Consider the following 14,206-nt stretch of genomic DNA (forward strand, 5'->3'; position numbering starts at 1 on the left):
TGCCTGAGCTGTGCTAACTTACCCTCCAGCTACCAGACTTCTGGACTGGAGCTGGCTTGTGGGGTGTGGGACTGCTGGGCTGCACCTGTGTGCACAGACGTGCCCAAAGACTCCCTGTGCCACAGTTCCTCTGTTTGCAAAATGGGAACAGTAGCACTTAACGCCCTCCCCAACAACACTTGTGACGAATCATTGAGGAATGAAACGCTTGGTGATGAGTTCTCACAGACACTCTGCAAATATAACAAGGCCTCTTGTTATTTGTTTGATTGCCAAAAAAATCTCATTAGTAGGGTACTCCTCCTATTTAATAGCATCTGTAAAACTTCCTTTTCCAGCCCAAAATTCTCATGGTCAGAGCCTGTATTATTTTTGATTTCTTTAAAATAAATGGAAGCAAAAGCAAACAGTACTTCTTGAATGATATAGGCAAAAAAAACTTCTCTTTAAAGAAAAACTCCTCTGTTTTTCTTTTTCTCTCTGATGTGATTTAGAAGAGGCAGAACTTCAGCAAATGGCTAGCCATCACTGGCCACTGAACTGGCCAAACTTGAAAACCTGTATTCTAGATTGACAGAACAGTGAGGGTTTGAACTGCTGTAAAGTTGTGTGGCAGTGAACACTGCTTACAACAAGGCATGGGGATTGATGTGTAGAACTCAAAAGCTTTCTAGGAAGTTGCTCATTTGCTCTAAACCAAAATACAGAATCACAGAATCACTGAGGTTGGAAGGGACCTCTGGAGATCATCTAGTCCAACCCCCCTGCTCAAGCAGGGTCACCTAGAGCACATTGCACATGATTGCATCCAGGCGCGTTTTGAATATCTCCAGAGAAGGAGACTCCACCACCTCACTGGGCAACCTGTTTCAGTGCTCTGTCACCCTCACAGTGAAAAAGATTTTCCTCATGTTCAGATGGAAGTGTCTGTGTTTCAGTTTGTGCCCATTGCCTCGCGTCCTGTCACTCGGCACCACTGAAAAGAGTCTAGTCCCATCCTCTCGACACCCTCCCTTCAGATACTTGTACACATTGATAAGATCTCCTCTCAGCCTTCTCTTCTCCAAGCTAAACAGGCCCAGCTCTCTCAGCCTTTCCTCATAAGAGAGATGCTCCAGTCCCCTAATCATCTTTGTGGCCCTTCGCTGGACTTGCTCCAGTAGTGCCACGTCCCTCTTGTACTGGGGAGCCCAGAACTGGACGCAGTACTCCAGATGTGGCCTCACCAGGGCTGAGTAGAGGGGGAGAATCACTTCCCTCGACCTGCTGGCAACACTCTTCCTGATGCACCCCAGCATACCATTGGCCTTCTTGGCCACAAGGGCACATTGCTGCCTCATGCTTAGCTTGGTGTCCACCAGCACTCCCAGGTCCTTCTCTGCAGAGCTGCTTTCCAGCAGGTCAACCCCCAACCTGTACTGGTGCATGGGGTTATTCCTCCCCAGGTGCAGGACCCTGCACTTGCCTTTGTTGAACTTCATGAGGTTCCTCTCTGCCCACCTCTCCAGCCTGTCCAGGTCTCTCTGAATGGCAGCACAGCCCTCTGGTGTATCGGCCACTCCTCCCAGTTTTGTATCGTCAGCAAACTTGCTGAGGGTGCACTCTGTTCCTTCATCCAGGTCGTTGATGAAGAAGTTGAACAAGACTGGACCCAGTACTGACCCGTGGGGGACACCGCTAGCTACAGGCCTCCAACTAGAGTCTGCACCACTGAGCACAACCCTCTGAGCTCTGCCATTCAGCCAGTTCTCAATCCACCTCACAGTCCACTCATCTAACCCACACTTCCTGAGCTTGTCTGTGAGGATGCTATGGGAGACAGTGTCAAAAGCCTTGCTGAAGTCTAGGGAGACAACATCCACTGCTCTCCCCTCATCTACCCGGCCAGTCGTTCCATCATAGAAGGCTATCAGATTGGTTAGGCATGATTTCCCCTTGGTGAATCCATGCTGACGACTCCTGATCACCTTCTTGTCCTCCACATGCTTGGAGATGGCTTCCAGGATGAGCTGCTCCATCACCTTTCCAGGGATGGAGGTGAGGCTGACTGGGCTGTAGTTCCCTGGGTCCTGCTTCTTGCCCTTTTTGAAGACTGGGGTGACATTGGCTTTCTTCCAGTCCTCAGGCACCTCTCCTGTTCTCCATGACCTTTCAAAGATGATGGAGAGTGGCTTAGCAATAATGTCCGCCAGCTCCCTCAGCACTCGTGGGTGCATCCCATCAGGGCCCATGGATTTGTGGGTGTCAAGTTTGCTTAAATGATCTCTAACTTCAGACTTTAAACTGGGCTTTACTTACAGTGAAAGAAGCTGTGGAAATGTTGCACTGGGAACACTGCAGGAAGTCAGTGAGTGTGCTGGAGACTTATAACTTCTTCTCCCACCTCTCTTCCCCCAATTTCTGGGAAAGCAAGGCACTGTAGCTGTCTTATTGCAGCTCATGGGAGGGTTAAAAATACTTAAGGAAGGAGCAAGTGGGAGCAGTTGGTGTTAACTGTAGTCTTAGAAGAGGCTTAATATAAGCCTGAGGCTAAAGAATGGAGCTGGAGTTTAGGATTGAGACTTTGTAAGGTGGATGGACCCTGCCAGATGGCTCCTTGTGGATGGGAGAGGTGGCCCCATCTCCCAGCTGTGTATTCCCTCTGCTTCCATCACGCCAGCTCTTGTGCTCAACTTACTCCTCGGTTTGCTGGTTCAGTTTGCTAAGCCCTCAGGTAACTGAGCTCATTCAGGGATTAAGCGAGCTCGAGAGCTGGTGCAAATTGAGGGGGTGAGACTTCCAGGGGTGAGTGGAAGCGTGCCTTTTGCAGCAGTCGAGCATTAGGCTGGCTGTGCTTTCTTGTGAAACCTTGCCCACCCAAAACACCCCAAACAAAAAAACCCCTCTTTGTTTCCTGCCGAATGTTCCTCTTCCTGAAAATCAGTTTCTAGTCTCTAAGCCTGCCACCACGGCACACTAGCAGCCCCTCTTCTCAAAGGCAACTCTGTCTCCAGTGAGGTTATTATCTCTTAAGAGCCATAAATGAGCTCTTAATTCTGTGACTTACATTCAGTGATGAAGTTAACTAATTTATTCTATAAAATATATAGTACTTGCAGTATGGCAGGTAAATATGGCTGTTGAAATCTTAACCTTTGCATTTCTGATTTTGATATTTTCTGTTTCTCCCCTACCCCGCAACCTTAATACTTCATTTACAATCTCTGCATAAAACACATTACTGGAATACATTCAAATGTGTATTTCTTGGACATAAAACTACAGTTTTGTGAAATGCAAAGTACCACTTCTCTCAGGTAACTAATATCTTGTAAATCCAATGTTTGTGTTCTGTACGCATAAAGAAATATCTGATTTGAGCACTTAAGCATATTGCACTTTCTGTGGAATGCGAATCTATAAAACTTGTCCTATAGATTTTTTTCACCCTTATAACATTTCCTGCTTTTCTTAAAAGCAGATTATGAAAATACTTATTTGCTGTGTATTTGTCTAGAGACTCTATTCCTGTAGTACGTGTGCCCCCATTATATCTGAAGGACCTAAATATTTCTGTGGCAGTGTTGTATATTACCTGTCTAACTTGTACATGGAAGAGGAGATGATCTTGCTGCTTTTTAGCTAAGATTCAATAGAACAGAAAAGTAAGATCTGATATTAAAGCTTATTTCTTAGAGTATGCTGCAGTAAATGTACCAAGCATATTATAAAGAATTATCATAGTTAGAACTATGCTACATGTTCCTTCAAAAAAATGAACGTTTTTTTCCCCTCTTTGAAGCATCGTGTTTAGTTACTTAGTCCAAAGCCTTGCTTTGCTTATTCTTAGACTATGGTGGCTGTAACAATACGGTGCCTAATGTATAGTGAACCATTTTGATTGTGTGAATGAACAAGGTTTTTAATCTTCTAACAGAAGAAGTTTTAACCACAGTTATAGTGCTGACCATATCCTAACAAAGAATTTCGGGGACATCTCAGCTGCCATTCATGCTCATGTTAACTTTTGCCTTTCCCACTTGTGATCGCATAACTATCCCTTAAGCAATGCTGATTGTCTATGTGCTTTCCTAGTGCTACTGTCCCATGTCGTGTTGTAAGCTGTATTGTAAATAAATTTGACTGCTGCAAGTAAGAGGTGGCAGCAGCATGTACACAGCAAGTGCTCTGCAGTCTGTAAAATGCAATTTGGGCATCTCTTTTATTGTACACTTGCATGTTAAGCTGGGAATGAGGGCAATCTCGCCTAGCTTTCAAGCAGGGCTCGTCTTAACACTAGCAAGAAGGAGGGTAGGTGCATGGCCATCGCTTGGGCACGCCAAGGCCACGCAGGGTGCTCATTCTGTGTGCCAGCAAGTGTGCTAGCTGGAGGGAGAGGAGGGCGAAATCTGTTTTTTGTGGGGAAGGGGTTACTGAAAGCAAAGTGAATTAAGAGGGCTGTAAAAATTGATAAAGATAGGACTGTCTGTTTTTATATTCTGCCACATAACAGGGGTTTAAATGAATTTCCCTATAATTTGTCTTCAAATACCGACATTTAACTCTTAGGCTGTATAAATGAACTGGCTTTTTCTAGAGTAAAATTCATGCCCTGCGTCCAGGCTAATATGTTCACCTACTATAAACATTACTGCCTATGGTTACAGCTGGAATAAAAAATTCCTTTTATATACATCATATCTGGCAGAGACTCCTGAGACCACCACAAATCACTTCAGCCTTTTGGTGCTCTGTGACGAAATGAAGTGAAATGTAAAACAGCTCAGGCTTCAGGCAGTGTGACTCTGGAAAGCAATTAGCTTGTTTAGACCATTTTTTGTATCCTCCCATTTTTCCAGGTGCTGAGCAAAGGTATTCCAGGAGCTCTCCTGGCTAATACAACATTGGGGTTTAATAACCTCCTATTCTTTCCTTCCTAAAATGTTTTGCTCACCCTCTGTTTAGCTTTTTATTTAAACAAAGCAAAAAAAAAAAAAAAAAACCCACCCCAAACCCAGCAAGTCCCCTCCATCCCCCAACAGAAGAAGAAAGAAAGAAAAAAAAGAAAGAAAAAAGCCAGGGTCATAACAGGGAATAACAAAGCAGTGAGTTATTTATGCAGCCGTGATTGGCAAAAATGATTGCAACATGAATTTGCCCAGAAGCAATGATTAGATCATAAAAATGTTAAGGAAATCTGTAACTCAACACCATTTTATAGATTGAAGAAGTTTTTGTTCCCTACCTTAATTGTGGTGACTTGTTATTAAAGTATTTATTCAGAGTAATCTCTTTGGACAGCGAGCCCTTATCCCATCTGCATGCATAATTAAAAGTGAGGGGGGATGAAGGGGGAGCATAAATGGTTTACCATGCTACATGAGCAAGGGAGGGAATTACACAATGACAGGTGAAGAGCAGATTTATCTCCTGTTGGAATTTCAATGCTGCGAGCAAGGCAGGACACTGTTGCTTGCTAATATCCTTGCAAACACCGCAGTTGCTGCTTCTCCAGATTACTGTCCAAAAATCATTTCTGGTCTCTAAAAGGCCCGTAGCGCTGCATCTGTGGCTGTGGTTTTTGAGCCGCTGGTACTCAAGCAAAGGGATTGGATTTGGGTATGTGGGCTTTTGAATCCAAAAAAATTGGATTGTGCTTAAAAATTTACTTACTTGGCTGGCTATTTATTTATTTATAAATAAACGTTGGTAGCGTCTGTCTTTGTTGAATACAAATCAGAGGGTTGTAATTGTACCAACTGAAACAATGTCATCACCTGCCTCCTGCAGCCATCCCTTTTCCAATGATAAAAGAATTTGGTGCAATTCTTCTTTTTCCACTTTGAGTAGAAAGAAGGCTGTACTTGAACATTCGTCTCCAGGCAGATTTATCATCATTAGGCAGTACTCAAACACACAGTATCTGTTTTTAAATTGAACTGTTACGCGTGCAAATCAGATTTACATAGAATAAGTTGGTATATGTTTGACTGTAACTATTCACTAAAGAGTACTTTTCCCTTAACTTCTGATGTCTCACCTCTGCAGCAACAGTACAGAGAATGCCAGGAACTTTTGAGCCTTTATCAGAAGTACCTAGCTGAGCAGCAAGAAAAACTATCACTCTCCCTCTCTGAACTCAGTGCTGCCAAGGAGAAGGAGCAGAAGGTAAGCTCTTTTCTCTCATCTCCGTTTTAATGGTATCTTTGAAACATCTTTTCATTTTTTTTCTAGAGCTATAACTGCAGTGCATCGTCTTGTATTATACAAGATTGTAAACTCTTTGTGATTGGCTTCCCATGACTCCTTTCCTTAATACGTGGATTGCAAGGAAGCAAGAGTCTATTAGAGGCAAGTTTTGGATCAATAAAATGGGTGAAATTAATTGACCATGTTGTAGTGCAGTAGGAACCATAGGAACCCATTTCTTTGCTAAAGAAAAAGATAAGATGTTCTATTTTCTTTGCTTCTGTTTTATTAAAAAACAAAATAATTGCTGTCACTTAGATAAAGCTTTTAAAATTTTCACTGTGGTTTTCATGGTTGAAAAGGAGATTACAGGTAATGCATTTCATCAATATGAACTTTATGAAGTTTGTAAGGCAGTCCATCTGATTTGAGCTGTTCATATAAGACCCAAAATCGTATATGCAGTTAAAAACCAGAAAATGTAGACTAGGGATACAATGTGTTAAATTAAGTGGTAAAATGGTTCTCAGTTGTATGTGCTCAAAGACTTAAAAGCGTGGTTGCATGAGATTTCTTCTGAGAACTAGGCACTTCATTTGCATCCCTGTTGATAGCTAATTATACCCTGAAAAACAAGGCAATTTATGCAAGTACCCTACCTAATGTTATTCTTACCTGCTATTCCCTTTCCCTTGCTTCTATGTGCTGATCTCCATTCAGAATCAATCTTGTCTAAGACTGTGCCTTTTATATACATTGAGCTCTCAATCTATTGCTAGAAGAATCTTAAAGGCTTATAATACAGCTAGAAGTGAAGTCATCAGCACAAGGTTTCCAGAAGATGGCCTGATTTTTTGCCTCTCAGTGGTTCCCTGCTAACTAAATTGCATAGACAGAACCTGCTTAGTCTGTGAAAAGAGCGGTGTGTTTTTAATTCTGTTCAGGATACAGGTAGCAATACTTCTAATTTCATTTTCAGCAGAATTTTTTTTATCCTGCTAATGTATGTTTGGGGTTTTTTTTCTGCTAAGATATTTTGCTGGATATTGCTAAAAACTTGATAAACAGCTCACCTATACACATTTTACTTTCATTCTTTTGTACATTTCTCAGACAACCATTTTGTGATGGTGTTAATCTCTTAGGATAAGAACCTTTTTCTCTGAGAATGGATGATGCTAGGCTTCTTGCCTGTGATCTGCAACTGGCTGGGGGATCATGATGGAAACCGGTCCTGAGGAATCCATTTAAGCCAACAGCACTGTGGTAGCTGGGTTTGGGATGATGCCATTACTTCTCTTAGGTTGAGCTAGGCTTGAAACCTTTCATCTTTAGTCTATGTGTATCTTGTTCCAGGTTAGCTACTGGTATAAAGGTATCCAGTCTTCCATCACATCTGCAGTGCCAAAAAGTATACAAGTAGACAAAGTAGACCTTTGGGCCATTAACTGTCAAGTCATCATCTGACAGTACAGCAGTCCATGTTCATCTCTTCTTGTTCTTCTGTCTTCCTAATCACTCTAAGCAGTGTATATACAGGGAGTGTTTTGAACTTTTCTGGCTTCTCCATTTGCAAGATTCTATCAAGCTTGTGTTTGATTCTGTTATTTCTTCCCTCTATACTTGCAGGAACTTTTGTCCACAGATGCAAATTCAAATGTTATGTCCAGGCTTGTCTTGACATTTTGTTTATAGTTACCTAGTCTACAGCTCCAGCCCAGCAGGTCTGAAATCACCTTAGCACTCTTAACCTGTGCAAAGCTCTGTAGGCATAGATAAAAACTGTCAAAGCACATTTCAACTGGTCTTTTTCATAACATGTAAGGATATTTCTGACTTCCTTTAGAAGAACTAGCTTTCCTCTTCAATTTTCTCTTTCTGTGCAGTCCTAATGGATGTGGTGCTGCTTATATTTTGTGTGTGTTTGGCTTTATAAATTGTTCCTTTTTTTTTTTCTTCCAAACAAATCCTTCACGCTGTGCTGCTTCTTATGGCTCAGACACAGGAAAAATTTGCTGGACTGCCTTATTGCTTCAATTCTTTCCCTAACATGCTCTTTCACATGATAGCTATCAAAAAACAAAGCAGGACACTGGGCTGCTTGTTGTTGGACTACAGTGTTATTTTTACACATTTCTTTTGTTGCTGTCTTTTGTCTCTTGTCTTAATACTTGAACTGTGAACTCTTAGCATCGTGGTTGGTCTTTTTGTTCTGTTTGAGCATTGTCTAAGACAGGAAAAGGACGTGCATCCTGGTGTAAGCACATCATTGGGGAATGTCACTGGGAGCACAGCAGGGGAGGATCTTAGGAGGTAAGGATTGGGAAGGGGAAAACCAAAACCCTTTCCTCCTGCTCTGAGTGCTGCTCACCCTGGCTCTCCCTGAGCTGCTGAAGCTTTTGCTTGCTTTCTCCCTTCGTCCACCCATGCAGCTGGAGTCTGAAAAAAGCTGCCTTAGTGAAACTGGTTTAAAGATGAGGCTGAAGGAAGTCTTCCTGAGTTTTGTTTGAATCCTTGAACATTGAGAATCTTTTCCCCTATTGTTTATTTTGACTGGGCTAAAGGAAATCCTGGGTACATTTGGCTTTAAATCAGTAGATACTGGCTTGCTACTTAGTTTTCACTTCTCTGAGCTGTCTAGGAGAGGTAGTTAGCCTTTCCTATTTCAGATGGATGCTGATGTTACTGGGCCACCTGTGCTTCAGTATAAGATGCCTTTCTGGTTTTCCTATGTCTTGCAGATATGCACAGGACTGCACAGTTATACTCTGTACTGAAGTATCTCTTTGTTCTGCTTGTTATGAACTGTTCTTTCTTGTTTCTGTTCATTTTCCCATTTGTTCCACCTGTTTGTTTTGATTCATTTTCAGTGCTGCACTTCTACCTTAGCATAACTCTCTCTTTACCTGTCTGGCTCGCTCTTTCTTACTGTAGAATAATGCTGACCATTAGACTGCCACTTCCCGGGCTTGAACGGGTATTTGAAAGCATTTCCTTTTGGCGTTTAAAAGCTGGGTTTTAGTGTTAGAATGAGGCAAGTAACAGGTCAAGAGAACTGAAGTGTTACCAAACTTTTATTGCCCTGTTGCAAGAAGAGATGGAGGTATATGGGAGTAAAATGACTGTAGCTGTGCACGTGTGGCTGAAATACCAGCCTGGTCCTTAGCCGTATTGAACTAATGCAGCTACTTTGGTGTTAACTTATTATTTTTGTCTGTTTTAGCAACATAGATAGGGAACACTAATTCTGAAATCACGTTTTTCTCTTACCTAATATTGCTCCTTTATAACAAAAGTCTGCCCTCAAAATTTAAAGAAACATACTTTCTGGTAGTAGTGAAATAAAATTGCTGGGAAAATGGTGGTGAGATGATTTAAGACAGAACTCTTGTGGAGCCAATAATCAGTAACAGGAACATGGAGCTTCCTTTTTTTTTTGTGTGTGTGAGATAAAGTTAATTCCATTTGAAAAGATACTTAAGGTGACATGAACTGAATTATTCAAACTGGCCTTCTCAGCATTAACTCTAGGTTAATATCTCATGATGCCTCTGGTTTCATTATAGGAGTTTTAAGTACATAACTTTTTATAATAAATTCAATACCTAGAAGCTGAACTGAAATTGGTTTACCTTCTACCAACCCATAAAAAGAAGCATTAATTGTAAAGTGAATATTAAAGTGGTCACTAAAGTTGACTCAGACAGATTCAAAGAGATAGCTCTTGTGTAAAGGAAGTGAAGAGCTCTACTGAACAATAGGTTTCTGCCCTGATATTAATTGAAAATACCATCCATATTAAAATGTAGTTAAATCTCTTCTATCAAATATGATTTTTGGATGTTCTTTCTGCGGCTCCCAAACATTCAATCTTTGCCATTTTCAGAAGCTTTACACAGAGGTGTAAAGAAAATTGCCCTTGTTTTAGGTAATCAGGTCTGACCTAGTTATACAGTCCCTGCTTCACTGCCATCTCAAACGCTGGCAAGAATCCAGTTTACTTTGGCACGTCTCTGGCTGTTGAAAGCGTGTAGATGTTCTGCAGCTTAGGGTAGGACTTGAATCCCAAGATTTGGACAGGAGGCTGAGGTTTTCTACAGGATTGAAGTTCTGAGCTACTTTCTTTTAAAAGAAGGGTAGTACCTGTAGTCTCAACCTTGCCTATTCATGCTAATCTTTGAATTTACAAGTACAGCTGGCAGCTTTTATTTCTTATTTGTATAAGATTATCAGCACATCTGTTAATTCCCTTGGCTTGCACAGATTGTTCTGTATGTCTGTTAAGGTTTCTGTATGTAGAAATGGAATAGATGTGGGTAGAATTTGAGACAGAAAGGAATATCAAGAATTTCTTATTTTCAGTGGGGTATCTCCTCCCTCCTTTTTTTTGTGTATTATGCCATATTTCTCTTGTTGTTCAGTGTTTATATTCCAGTAGTGCCAGAGGCCGTCATCAGGAAAGAGATATTGTTGTGTACTAAGCACTGTGCAAGCATATTGTAAGACATGTTCTGCTTTGGGAAGACTGTAAAATCTTAAGAAGATTAACTTTTGGGGGGGAGGTTAAATTTTGTAAACTTTTTTTTCATATTACTGTTTCTTTTAAGTCACTGGTTCGTCTTCAGCACTATTGATACAATTGTGGTGTCATTTCGCAATGAAATCCAGAGGAAACTGTTTCTTGAAAGGACTAGGAAGTCTCTTTCTTTTCATGTCAGTGACTAAAATTCTTGTCTGTATCATTGTCATTTTTTGCTTTAATAAGGGCGATTACATACCAAAGCTTCAAATATTGGTTATTTGAATTTTTCCTTTGAAAAGGATATTGAAAAAAATCAGTCAGCAGAAACCCACCCTTTCTGCTTTTTTCCAAACTTCTTTTTTTCTACACAGGTCACCTTTAAACACATTCTTCACTTATTTAAAGAAAAAAAAATCCCACATATGCAAAGGGTTTTGAATGTTATAAGGTAAACTTGCATGACTGAATTTACTTTGTCTGTTTACCCAGCTGTACTGGAACAATGGATGAGCCTGTCTGAAAGATACTTGAGAATTGGCATAATAAATAAAGAACTAATTTGACTGTGGACCCAAAGGTATTGGTATAATTTTAGGAGGCCAGACAGAGACGAAGGTTTAGCATGAGTAAATATTGGGAATAGCCTTGCCTTACCTGTGCTACTTTCAGCAAATCCACTGATCTCTCTCTGTGCCTCTCTTATCTGTAAAAGGGAGATAATGTTTTTTGTCCTCATTCTTTCTGTCTTCTGCTGAGAATGTAAGGTTTTGGGAACCTTTTTCTCTGTGTTCAAAGTGGTTAGCAATGAAATTTCAAACTTAAGGTGGTGTGGCGTAGATTAGCTTGGTACAAGGAAGAAAAAATTGTGCCTTTTCTTTTCATCTCTAGGTTAAAGTAGTTGATTTACCTGTGTTTTCTTTAAAAAAAAAAAAAAACAAAAAACAAAAAAAACCCACCAAACAGAATGTGGATAGATACAAATATTTAAACTAAAAGGAAACATTAGTATTAAAATATCTGCATATTGCTAACATTCACAATGTAGGTCCATCTGCACTCAATCCCCTGGAAATGCTTGCCACAGTAGGACTGTTGGACTTGCCTAAAAGCCCTGTCTACTTGCATGCTGTGAAAGATGCTGTATTAGTGATGATAAGCACTTCGCTCTGCTCACTGCTTAAGTGAGGTCTGAGCAGTCCACTGCTTAACTGAGATGTGTGCCGGTTCACTGTCTCTTTGCTATTGTTCTATTGTCTTTAATCAACTTTGTCTCTAGTGTCTTTAGGATCTTTTGATTTTTTTTTTTTTAATTTTCTTTGAAGATTTCTTCTTTGTTTCATCTGCTTGGCTTTAAAAACTGTCCCTGCTGTGGGGAGCTTTTCCATAGGTGGACACTCGTATATGCTGTGGATTTTTCTGTTGGGGAATAAATCTGGAAAGAAGACAATGCTGTCTTTTCCAGCAAAACATACTCCTGGCCTCAGACTGCGATAGCATTTGACAAGAGTAATAACATCAGGTCTGTATTCTGATGAGTTTGAGAATTTCCTAGTAGATGACCACCTGTCCTTGAAGACCTCCTGTCCTTGAGGACCACTTTACAAACTCTTAAATCAGATGATGCAGTTTGTTCAGTGTAACCCGTATAGTGGTTCTTGGGAGAGCGCTTTGTGACCATATTCACCAGCACTCTCTAATATCAATATTTTAATGATATACAATCCCTGTTTGAAGTGCAAGCAAGGCTTCTTCAGTGGATGTAAGGCTTCACAGTACTGTACTTCATGCAGTCAAAGATTTCATAATATGCTATAGGACTTAAGCAAACTTCTGTGCTTTGCTTTCCGGAGTTAGCTATCTGCTTGCTTTATTGCTGGGAACGAAACATCCTGGGTTCCCTAACAGTGTGCTGGCATTTTCAGTAGGCCATTTGGGCTGTGCATATGCCCTTTGGTTCTGCTATTTTTGGCTTTATTTTTATTTTTTGAAATTTATCTGAGACTCTTGAAAATCAATTTCTCATGTACTTCCAACCAGCTTGATTCACTAGCTTCTGGTAAGAGATTTCTTAAACTTCTCTAAGCATGGCAGGTCCAGCATGATGTGATCAAGATTGTTCCTGAATTCCCGGCTCAAAACCAGCACCTTGGAGACTTTAAAAGCTCAGCTGAACAAGACTTTGAGTAACCTAATGTAACTTTGAAGATGACCTTGCTTTGGGTGGGTGTTCGGACCTGATGACCAGAGTTCCTTTCCAACCTGAATTATTCTATGATTCTATTGTATGTTCTCTCTTCCCCATCTTTTTTCAGGAGATCGTCCTCTGAAAACCTGTTTTGATGAGAAGTGAAAATACTTCTGGACTGGTAGCCATAGTCCAAAAATTAGGCCCTTATTTTTTTAAAGTGCAAATGATTAAAGTAGCTATTTCTTGTTGTTGAAAGGAATGGAGGCTGTAGTGTCATGTAGGACTTCATAATCTGAATAATTTTATTCAAAAGTTTAAATCCCAGATAGTGGTTTTGACATTAGTGATTATTGTATTGAAAGAGAAAGTGGTTACCATCTTTTGCCTGCAAAGCGCATGTTTTTGTGTTGATCAGGTTGCTTAATTAGAAATGTCTTTATTTCACAAAGTCCAGGTGATTTTCTGTTCAGGGCACTGCTGGTTGGTTTTTGTATGGCAGAAAGATTTTTTCCATGAAAGTCAGGGCTGTAATTTTCTTCAGCTAAGAAGGTGGGAATTCGTTATCTGTCTGTACTAGGATGATTGCCTGCAGAAATATCTCTGAGTTAGTTCCGAATACCCTAAGATTTAGTTGAGTTTTTCATTCAGAGCTGCAAAAAGTTCAAACTTATTTTTTTCTGATGCACAGCTTGCCACTTAGATTTATAAGGACTCCTCTGGACTCTTCTAGACTCTCTGGGAGTTTATCCCCCATAGGACAAATTCCAGGTGTTGGCAAAGTTCTTGAGAGAGCTTGACTCATTTCCCTACTATTTAAGTAGAATATATCTGGTGAGGTGGCATCAGCACAAGTCGTGTGGCTGTGTATACCTATAGTGTTTATTGCAAGATTGCATACATGATGCATGTGATTATGGCTTTGGGCAACTTACTTACCTGTCTCTGATTCAAGGAAAGCATTGAATAACATTTTTGTAACAATTCACAGCAGATGCCAGAAAATGTCTCAAAGATAACACCCATCTGCCTATTTCCTTCCTACTTTCAGATTTATGGTATTATGTGAGTTTCTCTTCGTTTTGGAAATTCACCCTTTATGCTTTGAGAGTTTGGGACACATAGGCAGAATCAGGCCATGTAGACATTCAGGACCATCATGTACCAATGATGATTCATATTACCATCATCACAAACAGGGACGTGTGAGTTTTCCTTGTCTGTGCAAGAAGGCTGATAATCTGAGACTTGTGTAGTCAAAGCTAACAACACAGATACCTGTTTTTTCAGACTGACTGAGCTATTTTGCAAGATTGAAAGTAGGAGAAACT

At 40.6% G+C, this 14,206-nt stretch overlaps 1 protein-coding gene across 4 annotated transcripts in view; it reads left to right on the forward strand.

The window, feature by feature from the left end:
* The window catches only part of KIAA1328 (KIAA1328 ortholog), a 177,309-nt gene that overhangs the window by 64,941 nt on the left and 98,162 nt on the right, over nt 1-14,206 (forward strand). For all 4 annotated transcript variants that reach the window (XM_067315469.1, XM_067315470.1, XM_067315471.1 and 1 more), the window contains one exon: nt 6,020-6,147. In XM_067315469.1, coding sequence (XP_067171570.1) covers nt 6,020-6,147 — 128 coding nt within the window. The remainder of the gene's footprint in view (nt 1-6,019; nt 6,148-14,206) is intronic.

The sequence above is a fragment of the Apteryx mantelli genome, chromosome Z (assembly GCF_036417845.1).
Source record: "Apteryx mantelli isolate bAptMan1 chromosome Z, bAptMan1.hap1, whole genome shotgun sequence".
Taxonomy (NCBI): domain Eukaryota; kingdom Metazoa; phylum Chordata; class Aves; order Apterygiformes; family Apterygidae; genus Apteryx; species Apteryx mantelli.